Source organism: Aythya fuligula, chromosome 9 (genome assembly GCF_009819795.1).
Source record: "Aythya fuligula isolate bAytFul2 chromosome 9, bAytFul2.pri, whole genome shotgun sequence".
NCBI lineage: Eukaryota > Metazoa > Chordata > Aves > Anseriformes > Anatidae > Aythya > Aythya fuligula.
This window is the reverse complement of record NC_045567.1, coordinates 12,595,309-12,616,965: the sequence shown is the minus strand read 5'-3', so window position 1 is coordinate 12,616,965 and position 21,657 is coordinate 12,595,309. Positions and strand designations below refer to the sequence as shown.

Genomic DNA, 21,657 nt, shown 5'->3' with positions numbered 1-21,657 from the left:
TACCCAGCACCAACTGCCCTGTTACATTTGTCACTTCTCTGCCCCTTGGCAGTCTCTTTGTGTGGGAATCCAACACAAGACCTAAGGAAAACAGGAAGGAATTTCCTCCCTACACCACCAAGCCACCCCCTGGATCTCAGATCTAAAATAAAGCACAGCCAACTATTCAAAAGGCAAATGTTTATTAGGTACATTGAACTTAAAAAAAAAAAAAATACAACACAACTTTCAAAGAATTATGCAAGAAATACATTTAAACGTAACAGGTAAATGTTATTGCGATTGCACTACATGACAAAGTCGCTCTCCTGCTGTCAGCACAACCTGGGGATGTACACGCCGTGACTTGCACCGAGCCGTCTGCGCCGCTTCTCCAGGCATCATCTGTGCTGCACCAGATCGTCCTTGAAGGCGAGATCAGCTCCCAGCAGAGCTTAAACCTTTCCCGTTTCAGTTAATAAAGAAACTGGCAAGGAGAAACACGAACTGCTGTTTTCTTCAGTCAAATCGAAGCATGACTTCAAGTGAAGAGAAAAATATCATCTGGATAAAAGTTCAGGAGGTAAACTTTCTTTCCATGGCCAAGTAGTTCCTATTCATCCAAAGTGCTACAGGTACACCAAAAAGGGAACGACCCGCATAGGTCTAGCATTTACATAGATGAAATTAGTAATAGTATATTACATTCAAGTCTCTTGATTTCGCTTATTGCCGTGCTGCATCATATTACTGCTTTGTATGGTGTATATTGAACAAGACGCTCACAACTGACAAGTCAGCGTGTTCAGAAACATCAGAGAACTGTACATATTAAGGACAGGAAGTCAAAGACTGAACTCCAATCTTGTCACTAAGGAGTGCTGAAAACAGCAAAGAGAAAAAAAAAAACAAATTTCCCTAGATTCAGTCTGCCATAGCACTGCAATAATGAAAGCATTCTAAACAACAGGTTTAACCGTTCTTCTACCAAATGATTTATTTCTTTTAGAAGGACATCAACAGTCTAGACAGTAAGACCGATCCTAATAAACAAGAAGAATAATCCAAACTCTTTTTCACAACAGATAAAAATATAAGTGAATTCAAGGCACAGATAATTTTTCAATATTAACGCGCTATTTTCTTTGGAACTAATGACACAAAGGAAGCCATAATTACATTATCAACACGCTGTACAGAGGGCCTTTTTATATGCCTTACTCAGAACAGTATTATCATAAAACGATCAAGAAACTATTCACACATGGATGTGCACACAAACAGGAGTACAGACTGGAGCATTTCAGTAGAAAAAAGTTCCTGTACAGTTCTTAGTAATTTTATCAGGGCTATATACTTTGAGTAACAAATTTATGCATAGCATTAGTTATGGAGAAGCTGACACAAGGACATGGTGCATCTGGTTTGGGGCCAGGATGAGGCTGCTTATTGTTTTGTGGTAACACTCGCAGCGCTGACATGACCATGATAAACTAAACGACAGTGAGATGGATATTTATTAATGCCATATGAAATCATGGAACTTGTGGAAACTTGTATACTAGATACATAAATAAAAAAATCACTGTTTGGCCCCCAATCAGATTGCAAATCTTTGCATAAAAATCTCATCTGAAAAAGATTCTACTTTATAGAACCTTTATATATCAGATTTTTTAACCAGGCACAATGAAACATTTTATTTGTACTTTCTTGTATTCACAGGTCTACATTCAGACAAAAACATTCACGTTGCCTCACAGTGATCACATCTTAATGCTCTTGAATTGGCTTTTGCCATCTTCAGGCATGGAATAAAAGATATACTTGTCCAGTTAGGCAAGTAGGAGAAATGAACCATTGCATTTCCTGAACATTGCCTCTAGAAGCCCTTGACCAAGTATGCATCTTTATCTGAGTTAGGAGTCTCAATAAATGGTAAATATTTTTATTTTATTATTATTATTATTTTTTTTTTTTTTTTTACCAACTGAGTTTCAGCATCTGTAATTGCAAGCTGAACATCCTAAATGTCTTGGTTCAGCAAACCCAGAAAATGCACAATCCCTTGTTTTCTCTTGCTGTCATCCTCCCCTCAAGATTCTCTGTGATCTCTTTGGAGCTGGAGCAAGTTCACAGCTCTACCTACCCACCACAAGGTGCAGCTCCAGCACACCCCTGTGCCTTGCTTGGGAGGGAAACTGAAAGCGAGTGAGGCTGCTTTCTCTTGTCCTTGGCCATCAAATAAAACAAACACAGAATAAATTGAGCATTCATCTACAATAGGGTGGTAAGCTCAGCTATTTGAGGAAGAAGCTGGAGCAGCCAGCTGTGCCCCTGTTCTCAAGCAAAGTGACCATCAAGCACAGGTAATCAAAGCTTCCTCTGTGAGCCTGTCAAAGTGAGCACCTCCAGTTCCCGCATCAGCGGCCTCTGAGTCTTGCAGTGGTAAAAACCTCATTTATAAAGCTTGAATGAATTATCATAAAGGCCCATATCAGCATCATTTGCATTAAAGATACCCATGAAATGGGCAGCCTTTGATGAGAATTGCATGGGTAATTAATTAAAAACAAACAACTATGGATTCTTGCTGCTATAGCCTGGAAAGCACAGAGCTTAATTGACAAAATGTACATGAGGCCCATACTGTAAAATTAACTGTCTAGCAGTACAAATGGAAGAGATGCCACAAGTTATGCCTTTTTAGGCAGTACTAAGAGGGGAGCCTACAGCTAAGCCAAATGATTATCAGGCAACATTGTATGCTTGACAACTGAGAGACAAAGGGATGCAGTGGCTGTCCAGAAGCAGGTGGCCATGGGCTACGCTACAACACAATACTCAAGCTTTCCATACAGAGCCTTCTCAAAGCCAGGCCACAAGGCAAGATCACCTTTCTTCTCAGTTAACATCATACTGCTAAGAATAGAAGGATGTCTCATGAAGTTTCAAGCAGGAAGTAGTGGATAGCAAAATGGAGAAGGAAAAATTCACTCTGGTTTCTTTTTAAGAGTGAAGCACATAACATTTATCTGTTTAGTGGAGTGAGATACTAGCCAACTCTTGATTTTTGTTCTAGGTGTGACTTTGGAGACACCTGATCCCCTCTTCTTGTGCATGATTAAGCTGAAATTACATCTTAAGCAGGTGGCCCTGCTTTGGTGCCAACCTGTTACAATGCATGATGAAAGTCTTGATTATACCGAAAGATATTCAAAGTTTTCTCTCCTGGCTGAGAGGAAAACAATGAAACATGCAAACAACACAACTTACTGCTCAACCGCAAACTAATCAGCTAGAGAAGTCAGAGTTTTAATCTTTGAATCCATCTACACCTAAATGAAATACATCAGAGAACAGGTGACTCAGGAAAGCAATTTCCTGAATAAAGCATCCTTCTAGGAAAGCAGTACATTTTCATTAAACCAAAGTTGAATTGTTCAATTCTAGTAAATCTAAAAATACTGTTCTAAATAGAGCAGGTTACAAGTGAAAATTACTTACAGATTCAAACCAAAAGACTTGTTTGTTTGTTTTGAGGAAATCATAGTATGAGTAACTGCCCTTTCAGCAATACTCCACGCCTAACTGTTCAGCACTGAGTACAGGTTCAAGAACTGTAGCTGTAGAGGAAAACTTGTTTACATTTCTGCATTTACTGGTTCATTAAACACTTTCATTTTCAAAAATAGGTAGCGGTACATAATTAAGAAATTTCAGTTTATAGCTGTATTTTCAAAACCAGAAAAAGCTGTATTTACATAGTGCAGTATTATAACCAGGTTAAAAGATACCTATACATTAGATGACACTGAATCAAGAATGTTTAAAAACAGTTTAGCATGACAATCAACATCACACATCTTAATACAAACAAGAAGGAAATCAAAGGAAGGGAGAATACTTTTCAAACCGCATCTCTAATGAAGTGCTCCTATCATTTTTTACATTGTCATTTACAACAATAGCACAAACTATACAGTGTTAGTATATAACATCATTAATTGGGCAATTACTATTGCTATTGATGGACCTTATTCACAGGTACTGAAATAACCTTTTCAAAGTAACACTTGGCAAGCAGGCACAAGAAACTTAGAAAAGGATTAAATTTAAGTCTTACGTTACCAAATGGCTTCCTATTCTGGGCATTGTGAATGTGTTCTCAGGGACCCATTTCCTAATCACATCACTGACATGCAGAGATTTTATCAATATTCTTAACATATACAAAGCAGCGTTTGGTATTCAGCCCATAACTGTTATTTTCGTCCTTTCCTGAGGTTACAAGTTAATGCATCACAAAAGTGCAGCTCCTAGTGCTCTTTAAAAGTCATGACCATATGTTACTGAAAATGACGACTCCCAATTTGGCATAGCTTCACTGAGGGTCAGAATTTCCATCTCATGAAGAAATACTCTGGGAAAACAGATGGTGAAGAGAGTCCAGTGGAACAAACGACGTTCCAGAGATGGTGCTTGTTTTCACCCTCCTGAGCAAGCATGTAGACCAGAACCCTGAGGCCAGGGTGCTTCTGCAGGAGCCTTACGTTTTTCTCTGCCCTGGCACTGACCAATTTCACTACTGGCTGCTGTCCTCAGAATTCCTTTGAAACGGAGTTCCTGAGTTTTTTGGTGATTAATAGCAAACTGGTACATAGAAAGTACTATACATTTTGCAACTCTCAAGTGCTATCTCAGTTCTCAAGAATTTGTGCCTCAGTTGCATAACTATACTGGAACTATGAGACAGAGTACACAAATATAAGGAGGACTTTAAAGATTAAAGAAATACCTTTACTACAAAAAAAATCCGGGTTGAAATACAGGCACTTTCTAGGCTTCAAAATTAGCCAAACATGTTTTGTGGGAGTTACCCTCATATGGCTATGTGGTCAGCTCCACAGCTCTTTTTCTAGTGACATAAGGGACCTTTCAAGAATCTCTTCCATCTGTGGCCAAGCAGCTTATAATACAGTAGTCAAATTGAGCTAGAGTGATTGTCTGAAGGAAGGCCAGAAAATACTTGGTGGGTAACTCCACCATCTCTGCAGATGACAGATCTGGAAGACCAATTTGTAAGCTGTAGGGTACAACCTGAGTTCCTACCTCTTCTACCAGGTAATTTATAATGCAATTCAGAAAAGCGGTAGAATTGAGAGTTCTTTCCTTTATTCCTTGAGTAGTTCAGAGATGCTTCACATTGAGCAGAGAACAAACCCAGCAACTTCCAGGCTTTAGTCATATTATTCAGGAAGTTAAAAACCAGGATTCCAAATCTGCTTCACAGATGCATACCTGCACCCCAGTAGTCGCTAGTTTTTCATGTCATGTAGCCTTGTACTTCTGACAAGCATTTAGTAACACTATGAATAAGGTCCATAGTGTTAAGGTATGCAATCAGCACTGTAGTATGTTGCAGTGGCTCACAAAACCACCAAGATGTCACTGTTCTCCTTCAGAGAAAAGCATTTCTCAAGTATTCTAATATTTGTCCTATGTAGCTTAAATCATCCCACCGCCCCCTCCCCCCTTTTTATTTAAATCCCAAATCATGCATGATCTTAAATAAAAGATATTTGGTTAAGCCAAATAATCTGCTTGTAAGAATGCTTTGCATATGTATTGTAATTAGACAAGCTTTTTCTTAACTGTAATTATTACTAGATACTTTGAAAATTTATTTGCTACATATTTTTTCAATTAGCAGAACCTGAAACCTTGTAGGTATTGCTTCTTAGGACACAGGCACAACTGCTTGTGAAGGCACTTTCCCAAAAAGCTTCCAGGATTTTAACTACTTAACACACATAGGGCAACCTCTCTGATCACTAGTACAACATACTCTGGTAACTATACAGATTTGTAGACTAGTTTTAATTTAAATTAACCCCTGCTTTTTTTTTTTTTTTTAAAGGCACAGGATACAATTTTCATGACACTTAGGAAAGGGCATTTTCCCACTTCAGGATTTAAAAACCCGTCTTGCAGCAGACCACTGGATTCAATCCTGCCATTTCCTCCTCCCCCCCAAGAAAAAAAAAATTACAGTTTAAAGCCTTTTTCATTATATCTATGTATCGTCACACAGCCGTGATATGATACTGGCCTGGGCATAGCTGCTACTCCTGTGATAATGCCTGTTGCAGGATCATAGCAAAGAATAGTGTCTGTGGCTTCACCATTTTCTCGTCTTCCACCAAGGATATAGATTTTTCCATTACACACAGACATGCCACAATTCTCCTGTTTCAAAATATACAAGTGAATACATGATTATTGAAAAAAAAAAAAAAAAAAAAACAACAACAAGATCTCAATTCCTGCACGTCTACCCCAGTTGAAGGATAGCATAGTAACTGCCATTTGTAAGCAGACTGTTTTTTATTTCCTTCTAAAAAAAAAAAAAATAAGAGCAGAAAGCTCAGCAGTTGGAGAAAGCAGCAACACAATCCTACAGAAAGGGCTATTTCAGGTCCAAGCCTTCAATTTATGTAGCTCACTCAAGGGATACAGTGGGATACAGCTGAATATCATACTCAGAGATGACCATTTAAATAGGTGAGATAATGAAAGGGGAAAGATAACAAAAGGTTTTCAGAAAAGGGACCACAGCAGGTACTATTGGTGCAAAAAAAAAAAAAAAAGCACCGTGGAGGAGTAACAGATAAAGAGGGATGTAAACAGGGGATAAGATAAAAACATGACTAAGAAAGAATGAGTAAGAGGTGACAACACTATGTCATATTTGAGACAAGAAAGTTAAGAGTTTTATTTTTTCCTTAAAAACAGTAAAACAGAGAACTGAGCAGAAAATATAGAAAAGAGAGGGAAAGAAAAAAAACATCTTTGTCAAGGTAGGAACAGCAGAGGTGATTGGCAGATATTAAAGAACATAGGGAAAACTCAACACACACACACTGTACTACTGAGGGGACACTTTTTTTTTTTTTTTAAGTGTAGCCAAGTATTCCATAAATTGAAGTGATACAGCTCTCACTGCTTAAGTCAGATATTTCATGCTAAATAGTATTTTTTTTCCCACACTGTAAACACATCCTTCAATGCTTTTTGTTGCATTGAAAGGCTTTAATCAACTAAAAGGAAATTACTATTTTCAATCTAAATTAAAAAAAACAACTTGTAATAGAGCTTGACAGAGATCAATTTCTAGACACTTAAATGTTATCCATCATACTGTTATAGTGTCATCCAACAGTAACTGCTCTCAAACAGATAGTGCTGGCTAACTGACATTCAGATGAAATACTACTAGTTTAGAAACTCTCTTCTGGGTGGTTTTGAATTAAATAGATGAAGTAGAATCAGAGATGCAATTTTGCCAGGGCTAAACAAGTCTCTATTCATTTCCTGTCAATATGTTCATGTAAGAAAAAATTACTTTTCAGGCGTCTACAACCTTTCAGTGTTTATTACCTGTCTGCTGAATGTATTCTGTACATGTATCCAGTAGTCTTCAACCGGATCGTAGCAGTATATTGCCTTGGTAAGACCACCAGCAACATAGATCAGATTGTTTAATGACACAGCTGTAATGCACCTTTTCGCAATAGGGATAGTTGCACGGAGCAACCAAGAATTAGTATCGGGATCATAAGACTGAACCTGAAAACAAACAGGCACATGGTATTAGAAGTCTAATTGAAATTATGACATGGAAGACCCACAGAGATTATAATGAGATTCAATAACTCAGCAACAGAATGAAGTCAGTATTAATTTAGGTCCATATATCAATAATGTCTTTATATGCACTATATTTAACACCATTTTCCCAACACTTTGATTTAAACATTCACACAGCTCACTTAATGCGTGAAGCCAGTGACAGTACCCATCACAGAGACCAAGTAATAGCACCCTAATGAGACCAAGTCACAGCATACTAGTTAATGTTTTCTACTACATTTTCATACTGTAATTCCATCCCCCACTCAAACTGATTAAAACAGATCTCAGCACGATGTATTTTTAAACCAGCATTTCCCTTTACTGTGGATAGAAGATACAAACCCAGTTAACCAACCTTGTCAGAGCACGTGTTGTCATCAGGACCACCCCCGATCACAAACAGTTTGCCAACGCAGCTCGTGACTGCTGGAGAGCTCACAGCTTCTTTAAGGGGAGCCACCTCTGTCCATCGATTGGAAAATGAATCGTAACACTCCACGCTGCTGAGGCGGTTTTGCCCATCATATCCTCCAACAACGTATACCTATGCAGAGTGGTGAAAAGTATCATTTCATTATTAGATTAGTTATCACATTTAAATATTCAATTAATGTAATGCTGCAGAAATCCTAATTTGTTATGTTAGTGAAGGGGTACTATTATAAAAAATATGGCCTATCAATTTTTTTATAATAGTTAAAAACTCCCAGGTGAGTTTCCATTCAGTCATACATGGAAGAAACAGACATCCAAAGCGTAGCATTATAATAAAACACAGAAGCTTGCTACTTGAATGGCACTTGGAAGAGAAGGCATTTCTCTGCATTTCACTTGTTAAAGATTACATTCAGCAACAGCAAAAAGTCCACCTGCACATCTTTGCTTTTCTCCTTCTTCACCCCCCTACCTTGCTTACAAAGATATTTGTTCTCAGTTCATAAGCCTCCTTTCTTTCCTGTTGCTTCTCTCATATTTAAGAAGCAGAGTTCGTTATCATGTGTCTACCTTCTTCCCTTCACTTGTTCCATTTCTAAAAAGAAATGTTCCAAGGGGCAACACACACACACACCTTCCCTAAGTTTCATTAATGGATTCAGTTGCTTTTAAAGGCATATATACCTTTAAAATACAGTAAAAATTTCTATCTTCTCGTAGTAAAATATTTAACTTTAGTATAAAATAGTAAATAAAAGAGCACAGAAATGGGTAACAGAAAGCAGTACTGCTTTAAATAACTACATAAACCATTAAACTTTGAAAGCATTTTTGGAATGGACAAATCCTGATATATGTTTGCCTGCAAAGAAGTTGCTTCTTGGAGATCAGACAGTTCAATGAAAAGATCAAAGAACTGTTGACAAGTAACATGATTTTCATATCCATGGATAGCATATGACTGATCAAGAGTACAGTTATTTAAAGCATTATTTTATTTGAAAATATGAAGTTATTTGATAGGGAGTGCAACAAGGTAAAACTAAATATGTACATGTATGTCTTTCTCCACTATTTTCTTATACATGTAGAATATCACAGCTAAAGAAATTATAAATATACTTCTCTTACTTTACCAAGAAGCACAGCCATTTTATGACGCCATCTGCCTTTATTTAAGGAGGCAACTCTGATCCAAATGTTAAGCTGAGAGTTATAAATCCAAACATCCCGACTATTGATTCTTCCGCCTTTAAAAACAAATATGTCAATCTGAATAAATTCATGCTTGAATGAGAACGGTCAACTCCCAACATGCCCCTCCACAGTGTGTAATAAAATTATATCCTGTTTCAGCAATACAGATCTTTATACTTGATTGGAAAAGTCAGTTTCAGTGGATTTAAAAAAAATAAAAAGATACAGTAAGCTATTTTATGAGGAGTGGCTGAAGGAGCTGGGGTTGTTTGGCTTGGAGAAGAGGCAGCCCAGGGAGATCTTACTGTATTTTACAATTACCTGAAACGAAGTTGTAGTGAGGTGTGGATTGAGCTCTTCTCCCAAGCATCAAGTGATAAGCTGAGGGGAAACGGCCTCAAGGGGAGGTTTAGATCAGATATTAGGAGAAACTTCTCTACTGAAAGGGTTGTGCAGCACTGGGATAGGCTGCTCAGGGAAGTGGCTGGTCACCATCCCCGGAGGTCTTCAAGAAACATGTAGATGTAGAACTTAATAGCATGGCTTAGTGGTGGACTTGTCAGCACTAGGTTAAAGGCTGGACTTGATGCTCTAGAGGTTCTTCCCAACCTGAATGATTCTGTGACTTTACTTCTGCGAACCATAACATGCTGATATCATACTAAAATGCATTCAAATCTCAAGAAATAATCTAATGGCTTTTTGCCCAGATTTCCTTCAGTATCACTACCTGGATGAGACACTCCCAACAGTTACCTTAAGGGTTCATGCCTCATGACACATTCTTAGCTGCTACCCTCTATTTGATCCATGCATCCACTTTCTTTGTGGAAGTTTTGCTCAAATGACAAAAGGGAGACAGATTCTTTGGTTAAACTAACATATGGTACTTAATACCTAAATTAGCAGCTGTACCATAATATCTACCCTTCCTAAAAGGCTGAATGAGAGGTGTCTTAAAACATTGCTCATTTTGCCATAAAGGCTGGCATAAATATATCCCCAACTCAGGTGCTAGAAGTCAAAACAGTCAAAATGATTATTCACCTGAAACAAGAATATCATTCCGTAGGGCGCACACTGCATACTCGGACTTGGTAAACTCTGGAAGTTTAGCCAGAGACTTCCACTCTCCTGTTACAGGATCGTAGCACTCGGTATATGGCAGGTTAAAGCCTCCAACTCGTTCACAGCCTCCAACAACAACTATCACCTCTGAATAACCAGTTGATCTAAAAAAGCAAAAACAGAAAACTAAGATGTTAGTTATTTATTAGAACATGAAAGTCAAACAGCACTGTCTACAAAAACTGCTTAAGTAGTAATAACCAGAAAGCTTATTATTTGCTCCTATACCATCCCTCTCCTCTAACCACTCCGCCCCCAAACAATGACAGGTTTTCATTGCTTCCTCTTGTCTCATTATATGAGATGTTAGCACACAGACTTTTTTTTTTGCATACATGGAGTCACACTGCAGAATAGTATAGTAAAGAAATCCCAAAAATTAAAAATACAGGAAGCCCATAGTCTAATAGATTTTGGGTGCATAGAGATATCAGAAAAATGTTCAAGGTCTTAGACAATTAGGTGAGTAATCTGTTGCAGAACTGTAATTATCTCTTCTTCACACTGAAACCAGTCCCCATTCCCATCAAATGTTATGAAATTTATAGCACTTCACATTGTTCAAGTATTACACAATTTGAAACACCTCTAAAATGTTTAGGTTATTTCCTGGAGAAGGAAAACTGAAGGCAGAGTCATCAAAATAAAGAGGAAAGAAAAAAATCCTAGAAACAATGCAGTTTAAAAAAAAGCACCACAAATATAGAAGAATAAGTGTAGTGACAGACTGAGACATTAAGGAATGCTAAAACAAAAATTCAATCCTAAAATGAGCACTAGAACTTGGTGAAAAGTTTAGCATTAGACAGTCTGCAGTACATACAAATAAGCTTTTTAAATTCTGTTTCATGCTCTTTTTCTCCAACTAGCCTGATCCTTCTGCATTATACATATTCCATGTTCACAGTAATAGAAACTCATTGTATTTTAATCCACATTTGGATGTACCAAACATCTTTTACATACAAATCAAATGACGACTCAATTTAATTGTTAAAACCTATAAGTTATTAGCATTTCTCAAAATCTACTCTTTTCAAGTTTTTTTTTTTTTTTTAAAGAATTCTGTGCTGATAGTTATTTCAAGGACTGTCGTCTACTAACCAAGTATAACAATGCAACACTGACTTGATTTTTAGTAAGCCTTTTTGTTGTCCTGTGTTTTCTTTTAACTTTGATCTTTTTAACTTTGATATCCAAATGAATAGAGAACTCATTTGTATCGTTGCTGCAAACTGCAGTCTTCTCTCAAAAAATCTCCTTTTGATTGTATTTGAGATAAATCTCATGATCTGTATCCAAATTTCCTATTATGTGGACTTACACACATGCTAGCTTATAAAACCCAATGACATTTTCCCCATTTTGAAGCATCAAGAACAAAACTAGCTCTTACTTTCCTTGTCACCACACATCACAAGATACATTTCACTTTCTTCTCCAAATATTTTACATAAAAACAATAAATGAAAATGCACTATAAGATTATGCAGTGGAGATCTGTAACAGAGGAAGCACACTTACGCACCTGAACTAGTCAGAAGAAACACTCTCTTCAGCTGCTCAGCTTTGAAGCGACACAGGTTCCTGGTTTCTATGTATTTACTGTTATTGTTTTTAAGAGGAACGACTCTGAAAAGAATCTCTCAAAGATTAAGGGAGGGGAACTTTCTGTGCCAGCAAAGCATTACCCAGAAAAAGAAAAGAGCTTTCTCAAGAGCAAGATATTTGTCTCAATTTGCCTAGAGGCAAGCCCAAACATATCAACTAACTGCACATACAGAAGATGTTTGTTCGTTGATTGCTTTTTAGACTAGAACCAAGGCTTTGACTTAATGAAAAGCTTACTGTGCTGGACTAGCAATCTTTATTTTAAAATTAAATGAAAAAACCTGGATTGGATAGGGCTCTTTATGAATTGCAATGAGAGTTTTGCTCTTTAAAGGAAATATTAGTTCAGTAGAATATTTTAAATCCACAGAAATAGTGTTTTCTCAAAATTTTATTACCTACATAGCCATATAATTACTTCAGTTAAAAAAAAAGTAAAATTTTTCTCTGTTACTTCTTAAAGGAGCCTTGTACTGCAGAGGTTTTAAAGTTAGATCAAAAGCCCTCTAGCAGGTGACAGAGGACACATCAATTAAAAAAGCAGAAGGGGGGAATACACACAAAGAACATACAGGCAACATCTAATGCCAGAAAAGAACTAATGCTGTAGATGAACACAGACTAGAAGCTGCCATTCCCAGAGAAGACATGATCTCAGCCAGCAGTACAAGAAGCCCTCCTTGTAGCACTCAAAGGTAACAGTGAGAGCAGAGTACCGGAGGTGAGCTAAAACAGGCACTTAGGAGATTCCAGGAGAGACCCTGTGGTTACTTAGAGGTCAGATAATGGAAGAGTGGAAGACAGATAACAGAATATCATAATCCAGGACATTACAAAAAGAGGTTTCCTGTATTTTTGTCTGCTGTATGCAGACTTTTAGCCTAGGTGACAATGCAAACCATCACTGTGTTAGCTGGAATGAAGAACTTTCAGTAATTTGAAGAGATTCCATTCGAAAACACTTTAAGCTCAGGAGATAAGTTACAAGGTTTTTAAGTTACATTTTCTCCTGTTAATTCACTTGTGTAGCAAATGGGATGACAAATGTGCAGTGAAATAAAGTCACCTCCTTGGGAGAAAAAGTAAGGAATTACATTAAAACTTTACTAAAAGCCAAAAAGAATGTGTTGAGATGTATAAAAGTAGTAACACCTAACCTGTTAAAGTGAACATTCACACCATCAGACATCTTTAAAGGAGCTGTGTGATTAAAGAACTCACGGATATGTGAAAATCTGAAGATAATTTGAGCCATGCAGATGTAAAAGCGTGCTTTGTTTTGTATATGGAAAATCATTGTTGCTCACTGCTTCACCTTGGCTTGGAGATTTGCTGTACAGCACAGCCAGCAGGGGACAAGAAAGACTTGAAAGGAGTGAGACAACCTCAAGATGTCACTGTCATTGCATAAATGTAACTGGAAAGAACTTCAGAAAGACCTTGTGTGTTTGTCAACAATGGCTAGTGGCATACAACATTAAAAGAGTGAGCAGATTACCCCGTATTTTAAACTTCTGTTTACTTCAGATTAACTCTTTAGTAGCTTAAAAAAAAAAAGAAAGTTAACCAAGAAATGCAATCTACACTGTTCTCCTAAAAAGAAACATGTAGAACCCACTCTACCCATAATTGCATATATACACATACAAGGAATCACGATTTCTGTAAGTTTCAGTAAAAGCATTGGTTTGGAAGCTTCTGATCCTGCAGTTTCATTTTAGAAAGGGTTCATATATTTAAAAAATATTTAGAGGAAGTCAAGAAAGAAAAAACCTTCCCAGTGTCCTTTCCTCCCTAAAATCACAAGAAACACCCAGAAAAGGTGTGATGAGAACATCAGCAAAGTGGGACCTGGTAACTGTTTTACAACAAGACCTCTTTTTGCTATAGGCAACCAAAACAAATAGGCAACAGAAACAAACGACAAAGAACTATTTCATGAATGTAATATAGAAAAGGGGGAAAAAATCCTGCTGGGAGGCCAGCCAGCTTCTCTTTGTAAATTACTTCTCTCATTCCTGCCTACTCAAATTCAGCAGGACTTATTAAGTCCAGCAGTGAAAACACAGACACCCACCCCAAGATCACCTGCATTAGACAAGGAATTGAATTTACAAATGGGAATGCCATGGTGAGTCTATTCAGAACCCCAGGTACCATGCACTCTGAGAAAGGTTTTGGGTCTAAGCAAAGGTGCTTTGTTGTTTATCAAAGTGAATAATAAACTTACAAACACCACACCAAATACCAGAAGATGCAGCCCTCTCTCCAATTCACAAAACAAGGTCTTTGGTCTAAGCTCTCAGATCACCACAGCTCCCCCCGCAGGTCCAAGCTCAGGGAAGGCTTCTGAGACTTGCCTTCGCCAGTTTCCAAACTGCAGTAAACCAAAAGCCTCGACCCTCCATGGCACTGTACAGCTTTGAAAGCCAGACAGCAGGGCTGCAAGGAGTTTAAGAGGAATTTCTTCTCTCACAGCAGGATTCAAGACTGGAAAGCCACTAATGGGACAAATGGTTTCCAAATGTCTTTTGCCCTATAGGAAGGCCTGTAACACATGCCAAAAAAATTAAGGTTTCCTGCACAGTCACCGCACAGCAACCACGTATGACTAAGAATAAGAATAAACAAAGAGGAGTAACTCCTAACACAATCTAACTGTTTGTCCAGACTAGAGCATTGCATCACCTCAGCACAGCACATGATTTTAAAACTGCAATTTAAATCAGCTGGAGTTAACAAACTGTCATGTCAACTACCAGGCAGAGGTAAAGCTCTTACTGGGAAAGTTCTCTTTGGGGCAGGGGGAGGATCATAGCCACCACTGACCATAAATGCCAGGTATGGTCTTCCTCTTGCAAATTCAGTCACCATTTGCATTTTTGTGACACATTATTAAGGAGCAGTAATACTGGATTATTCAAATGTCATGGAATAAGTATGAAGTATTTCAGGAACTGTTTTGTAATTCTTTAAAAATGAAAGATACGGTTTCTTTATTGTTCAGAACCTGTTGTTCTGTTGTCTACTGCAACTTTTTATACTACTCCATTCGTAAAGCATTCTGCAATGCAACGTGTTCTGTATACATATCCTCATCCATATCCTTTTTGGCACACTGTGCACTTAACTGTTATAAAAAGAAAGAAGGTTGGGAAATGGAATTGTTTACTTGCTACAGCATAGTAAGCTGTTTTCAAGATGTTACCACTGTATGAAATAAGATGTCAGCCAGCAAACATTAACCTTCAGAAAATATTTTACTTACAAGGTCAAATAGCTGAACTTACCCAAGTGGTCATTTACTCCATAGCAACGGAACGATCTATGCAAAAAACCTCCTTTATTTCTATTTTGTAGACATGTGTGGGCTTCATGTGTTGTGGGGAAGTACACAGGTGTAACTGTAGTGCTCCAGAACAGAGAATAAAATTGTCTGAAAAATATTTTTGTTCTGGGAGTGTATACCAAACATCTGTACATCAAACCTTCTCCTCCTATTACAGGAAGAAGTCAAAAAAATTATTTCCTCACCTGCGTGGCCTAGTCCTGGGAGACATCATCTCATTTCCAAGGATATGGTACCGCCGGGCTTCGTGCAGCAGCTGATAGCACTCTGGGGAGTTCTGAATCAGCTGGTCCACCTCTACAGTCTGAACAAAGTAGTTTGGGTGTAGTAGTGGGAGCCTGACATGTGTCAGCAGCTCATGCAACACTGGTCTTCGCAACTCAACTGCCCGGTACACCCAGCGCATGACAGCCTCAAACACCATCTCTTCCTTAGTGATCACCAGTTCATCACTGCAAATGTAATCAATAAGCTCATCTTTCCCCAGCTCAAGGAACTCTTCATGCTGGGACACGTCTTCAAATGTCTGCAGCGCGAAGTTCCTGCACTTGGTGAACAGTGTCTTGAGCGAGTGCGTATCGGCAAAGCGCTGGATTCCCAGGCAGTTACAGGGATCCAGCTGCTCCTCCAGGAACTTGGCACAGGCATCACGTAAAACACTAATCTGAAAGAGGCTGGATGTTTCAAAGAGATACTGCACGTTCTCTGTGGTGATTTTCACCTTGCCAGTGTACACATACTGCAGAAAGCAATCCATGGCTTCGGCTAAAATGCCGTTGATCTCCACCAACATCTCTCTGCTTTCTCTATGATCGTTGCAAAACATCGCTCTGAAGTAGCTGCTGCAGGCTGAGAGAACTGCTCGATGGCAGGGAAACTCCCGTCCTTCCACACAGATAATGACATCTGTGAACAACCGGCTGTCTCGGAATTCATTGAAGATCTGGAGAATGCTTTCAGCATGCGATGATCCCGAGGAGAAGTCAAAAAACTCAGGGCCTGACAACGATTTTGGGTCCATTTCAAAAACTTTCCGCTTGGTTGCAGGGGAATCTCGTATCCCACTATCCTCTCTATTCAGTCTGCGTCCCAATATTAGTACCATTGTTACATTAGTTGGCTATAGAGTCATTGAGAAAAGTTGTCTGAGTTTCTCCTTTGCAGTGCTACGGTCTGAAAAATTAAAACACTTCAGTATTCAGTTCGGTATATTCTACATCACAATAATTAGACAAGACACTTGTTTGGTCACTCTAATAATTGGCACAAGTTTTGACCTTTTCTAGAGGTGACAGAGTATTACAGGGCAAATGACCTTGTGCAGGGCAATGCAGCATCATCTGTTTTGTGTTAAATACACACCATACCCTATGCAGTGTACGTATATTACGCACAGGCATTATTGATGACAAATTCTGTCTGTCCCAGCACCGCAGGCATTGCCTTAGCATTCAAGATAAATAAAGTGAGGCCTCAGCTCTGGCAAATCACTTTACTGACAGAAACCAAGGGCCTTCCTGGATAAAGACTCAGAGCTTGGGCTTTTCTCATTCTTTCAGTGTAATCCTCATTTCAGCTGGAGCCTCCACTTAACACTATCAAAAGGTGAAAAAAAGAAGAATGAAATTTGCAACATAAAAATTCAGTTGAGATAATAATGAAAATAAAGGAGTGATTTATGTTGATCATAACACAGCTTTATGACACTAGTGTTTAACAACTTTCAGTTACCTCAATGAACAACTTGGACTGTAAGAACTGTTTTTACGTTTTTATTCCCTACACCTAGAAGTCAGTTCACTGATAAGATTTAATCAATTATGAGTGTAAACCACTAATGTGCAAAACAGAATGGAGAAAGGATTAAATTTACTTGCATAAATAAATACTGAAACTTGGCACCAAAGGGAATTTACTGAGTAAAGGCAGATTTTCTGTTTTCCAAAGTACAACTAGCAAAAAATTACTAGCAACATTTCTGCTCACCTTCCAGTTTCAAGAACATGGTGTACAACTTCCCCCAGCACACAAACACACAGTAATACTATCAGAGCACTGAAGTTGCAAAAATACTGTGTTAGTAAATGCCAAATCTCAAGTTTTCAGATAAAGAAAATGCAGCTGATTCTGCAGATACTGCATATTAGACGGAACATGATCAACCAATCAAGCAGCAACAGGGCTCTTTGCCTCTCCTGAACTTTAAAATGAACTCGATGACTGCCCACCAAAATATACTGAGGCAGCAAGAAGCTGGGCAGAACGCCCACATGGGGCTGACACAGATGCCACTCCAAACGCACTTCCAAGTCTAGAAAGACATATGCTGAATTATTTTAAAACTTACAGAAGTATTTATTCCCTAAATAATCCAAGAGGTTATGTTCAGTTTCCCTCATTCCCCACTTACAGCCAGTAAACATTAGCACCTAACTAATTTTCATTTCCTGACATGCCAGTGTCTTTCAGAGCTGCAATTACCCAATCCAAATCTGGCTGCACCATCGCTTAATATAGAATACCCAAAAAAAGAAGGCATTGTTCCTTAAAAAACAAACAAAAAAACCCACAGCACCTTTAAAAGATACTGTCTTTATAAAGACCAAGAATACATGCTATACATCTACTTGTTGAGAAAAGATGTTTCTGAATTCTCATTTTCCATAAAGAATTCCTCACACATATTTACGCAGCAGATTCTTGGTACGACTCATTTATTCTACAAAATACTTCCTTTAACTTGAATTAAAATGAGATCAAGTGTCACTTCACTGTCTGAAAAACACTGTTGTGATGAGCATATCTAGTAAGATCTCTGAGGCAATCAGTTAACAAGGCATAATTCCACAGCCTGATCTGCAACAGATACTCTATCCAAGATATTTCACAACTGTTCTACCCCATAATGACGCAGGCCACATAAAAACCGAGAACAACAACCACCACTGCTGCAGCCACCCTCTCAACGGCTCTGTTGTTAACACCCTAACCCTTACACAGGGCTCAATCTGCAGTTAACTCCACGCTACTCAGAGTGAGAAAGAGGGCAGAAACAAAGCACCAGCAGTAGAAAAGGGAAACAGACCTATGAAAACAAACACTAAAGGCTTGATTCTGGTGTCACAGTTTTAAGCCAGAATTTCACTGAAGTTAATGGAGCTTTTCCAAAGCAAAGCTAGCCTGGAATCGGAAACAAGACACTGGCATATTGCATGAGAGGGGGAAAAAAACATGTTCAAAAATCAATTATGTGAGCAGTTAAAAGTCTTAAAAGAACTGTATAACGCAATCACTACAAACAGAAATAAAGCCTCTGGGTAAAGACTGCTCACTGGAAGAAGCAACATCACCTTTATGCTGGGAACTTGGAATAAGACGAAATTGGTCAGCAAATGATGGTGGTTCTGTTTGTTTTTAAATGCCATAATGGGTTAAAGAGATGAGAGACCAAAAAATCCATAGAGCAAAAATTAAGCCGGGGATAAATACCACATCATCATGGATAAGAGACCAGAATGGAAGAGTTATATTCCACTACAGAAAGGACTGGTTTTGAATATACTAGGATTCGATTTCTACCCAGTTAATTACTTCTGTTGGTTTGCTTAAACTAAGTAATTATGTAAGACTATAACACTACCACATGTTCAGCTCCATCAGACATGCCTACAGTTCAGTTTTCTTGCAAATCTTGCTCTGGCAGTCTTAAAATGCCACTACTTCCAGCTGCCTGCCCCATCTTTCAGTCTCATAGCTGGCAGAGAAGAGGGGAATGCCTGATGCTGAGCTGTCTGACACACAAAGGGGGACAAAAGACATACCTGGCTGCATCTTCAGTGTATACAAAGGTGCACATGCCTGCAGACTCTGCATTAGAAAGCATTTTTTGGGTAACTTTCATAGTGAGATCTCTACAGTAAGTTTAGACAAAGCAGAAAAAAATCCCTAAAGGCAACTATTGGAAATTATTACAAGATATATTAAAAAACACAGAATGCATTGGGCTGCTTATCTGAGTAAGGGGCACCAAAAAAGAACCTTAAACAAATCAATGCTATCTATTCAAAAGAAATGGAAAGGAAAAAATAATTACACTTACATCAACAGGTTTTAAAAATGCTTTAACGACATGGCTCTTACATGAATATTACCTGCACACACATCTCTAGACTAAGCTGGGTTTACTGAAGATAAAGTTCTTCTACTTCCTTAAGGTCTACCTTGTTTGTGGGCTTATCTACAGAAGAGGTTCCTCAGAAATAACCTCAGGGTAGCTGTCATTCAGAGGTCAGTAAACCAGGTACACACAATGTTTGCCCTGACACCTTGTATCAGTAAACTGTTCCTGTACAAATTACTTTGTTACTCTGAACTCATCCTGCCCCCACAGCAACACCCCCATGTTTTTTTATCCCTCCCCTTTCCTCCACAGCTCTGTCAACAGCTAACCACGTGCTGGCTGATTCGGTTTTGCTTTTTATCGCAGAGCCAATTGGGCTCACAAGCAGAACTGACGGAGAGAAACAGGAGAAGTGTGCAGCCCACACAGAGGCGAGGCTGCTGACAAACAGCTCGTCAGCAGGCGTGCCTGAGCTCTCCCTCAAAGCTCGCCCTAAGGGTGCAGTTTCAGAGTACCTGAAGCTGAGCCTCTGCTGCTGCCAGGGGAGGTGGCTTCCACCACAGTGCTGGCACCCGCTGTTCTCTCAGGTCAACGCTGGTGCTTGTGTGGCATGGCAGGACCGGCAACCATCTGTTTGGGGAGAAAAAGGAGGTATTGGGTACACGTGGCTGCCCCAGGGAAGGGCAAGGACTGTCCCCAGGCCCCAGCACTGCCACAGAACATCACGCCTGCTGCTACCTGGCACGGTATTTTTAACAGCTCCCCTGAGGTAACACAACTGAAGTCAGAAAATGAAGTTTTCTCCCCTCTCCATCCCAAATCCCAGTAACTCCAGTGCAGCTCTGGCTAACAGCTTCAAACAGCTCGACCTGCACGCGTGCCTCGTCTCAGGTGTACGGACACCACGGACACCAGTCAGGGACTGTTATCCACTGCAACACGCTGCTAAACCCACATGTGCTGAAAGTTCTTAAAAAAAAAAAAAAAAAAAAAAAAAGACAGAAAAAAGCATAAGCTTTCCCTCCAGTAAACACAGCATTTCTTTTTCCTTCTCTGTGATGTATATAAAGAAAGACACTGGTTTTACGGGACTCATTTTTTACCATTATTTATTGTTTTGCAGGAGAAATTTAGTGCTTGGATGACACTCAAGTCTTCTACTACAATGTAAGTCACTACTATGGGTAAAAAAATATTCCGAATGCCGAGATTCAGTAATAAACAAGGTCATGACACATAAAAAGCTTAAGTGTCCTCAAAAATCATCAGGCAAAAACAGGAACTGATTTGGACATGAGACTATGATTAATTAAGTCCAAAAAAGCCACAAGCACAGGAAAAAAAAAAAAAAAAAAAAAAAAAAAAAAAAGGCAAGAAAGTCAGAACACCTTTATCAGGTGCAGATTTTAGGTAAGTTTTTGGTAAATGAGCGGGGTAAACGAGGGGCAGGCCACCACCATCCCCGCTCCCTCACGGGCGGCGCCGACCCGAGCACAAAATGGCGGCGCCCCCCCCCCCCCCCCCCCACAGGCGCATGCGCGCCGCCGCCGCCCGCTCCCCTCGCCCCCAGCCGCCGCGCGCACGCGCGCCCTCCAGCTCACCTTCACCCCGGGCCGCCCCAGCGACGGCCCCCCCGCGCCCCGACCAATCCGCGCCCAGCTCCGCGCCGCGGCCCCGCCTCCCCCCGCCCGCCCGACCAATCAGCGCCCGCGGGGGCTCCCCCCCCCTCCCCGCCGTCCGGGGGGCGCGGGGAGGCGGCAGCGGCGGAACGGCCGCGGGCACCGGGGGGCACCGGGGGGGGGTCCGGGAGCGCCCGGCCCCGCTCTCCGCCGCCCGGGCCCCGCGTGGGGGCCGAGACATCCCCCCCAACACACATACACACGGCATCCGGCACGGCACCGTCTCTCCGCCGCCGTGACGCCGTGCCACCGCCGCCCCGTGCCTAACGGGCCGCGCCGCGCCGCCCCCCGTCCGCCCCCGCCTCAGCGCAGCGCAGCGCCCGGTGCCCACCCCGCAGCTACCGGGAGCCCGGCGCTGCCAGCTGCCAACCGCCCCGCACTCACAGCCGAGCAGGGGCTTCGCCGGGCCGCGCCCCGCGGTGCTGCTGCCGGTGCCGGTGTTGCCGCGAGGCTCGGAGCCGGGC

The 21,657-nt window shown here is 40.2% G+C and overlaps 1 protein-coding gene across 2 annotated transcripts; it reads right to left on the bottom strand.

Moving 5' to 3' along the window:
- Nucleotides 1-163: 163 nt before the first annotated feature.
- KLHL24 (kelch like family member 24) lies at nt 164-21,657 on the bottom strand. Of its 2 annotated transcripts, none has more exons than XM_032193762.1 (8): nt 21,578-21,657; nt 20,030-20,144; nt 15,580-16,567; nt 10,354-10,538; nt 9,241-9,359; nt 8,030-8,218; nt 7,420-7,608; nt 164-6,228 (listed from the first exon to the last, which is right to left on the bottom strand). In XM_032193762.1, exons 3-8 carry the CDS (start codon nt 16,497-16,499, stop codon nt 6,028-6,030), a joined length of 1,803 nt encoding a protein of 600 aa, XP_032049653.1. In that variant the 5' UTR covers nt 16,500-16,567; nt 20,030-20,144; nt 21,578-21,657; the 3' UTR covers nt 164-6,027. The 2 variants fall into 2 exon arrangements, with proteins under 2 accessions (XP_032049653.1, XP_032049654.1); XM_032193763.1 differs by lacking the exon at nt 21,578-21,657 and adding an exon at nt 20,618-20,811.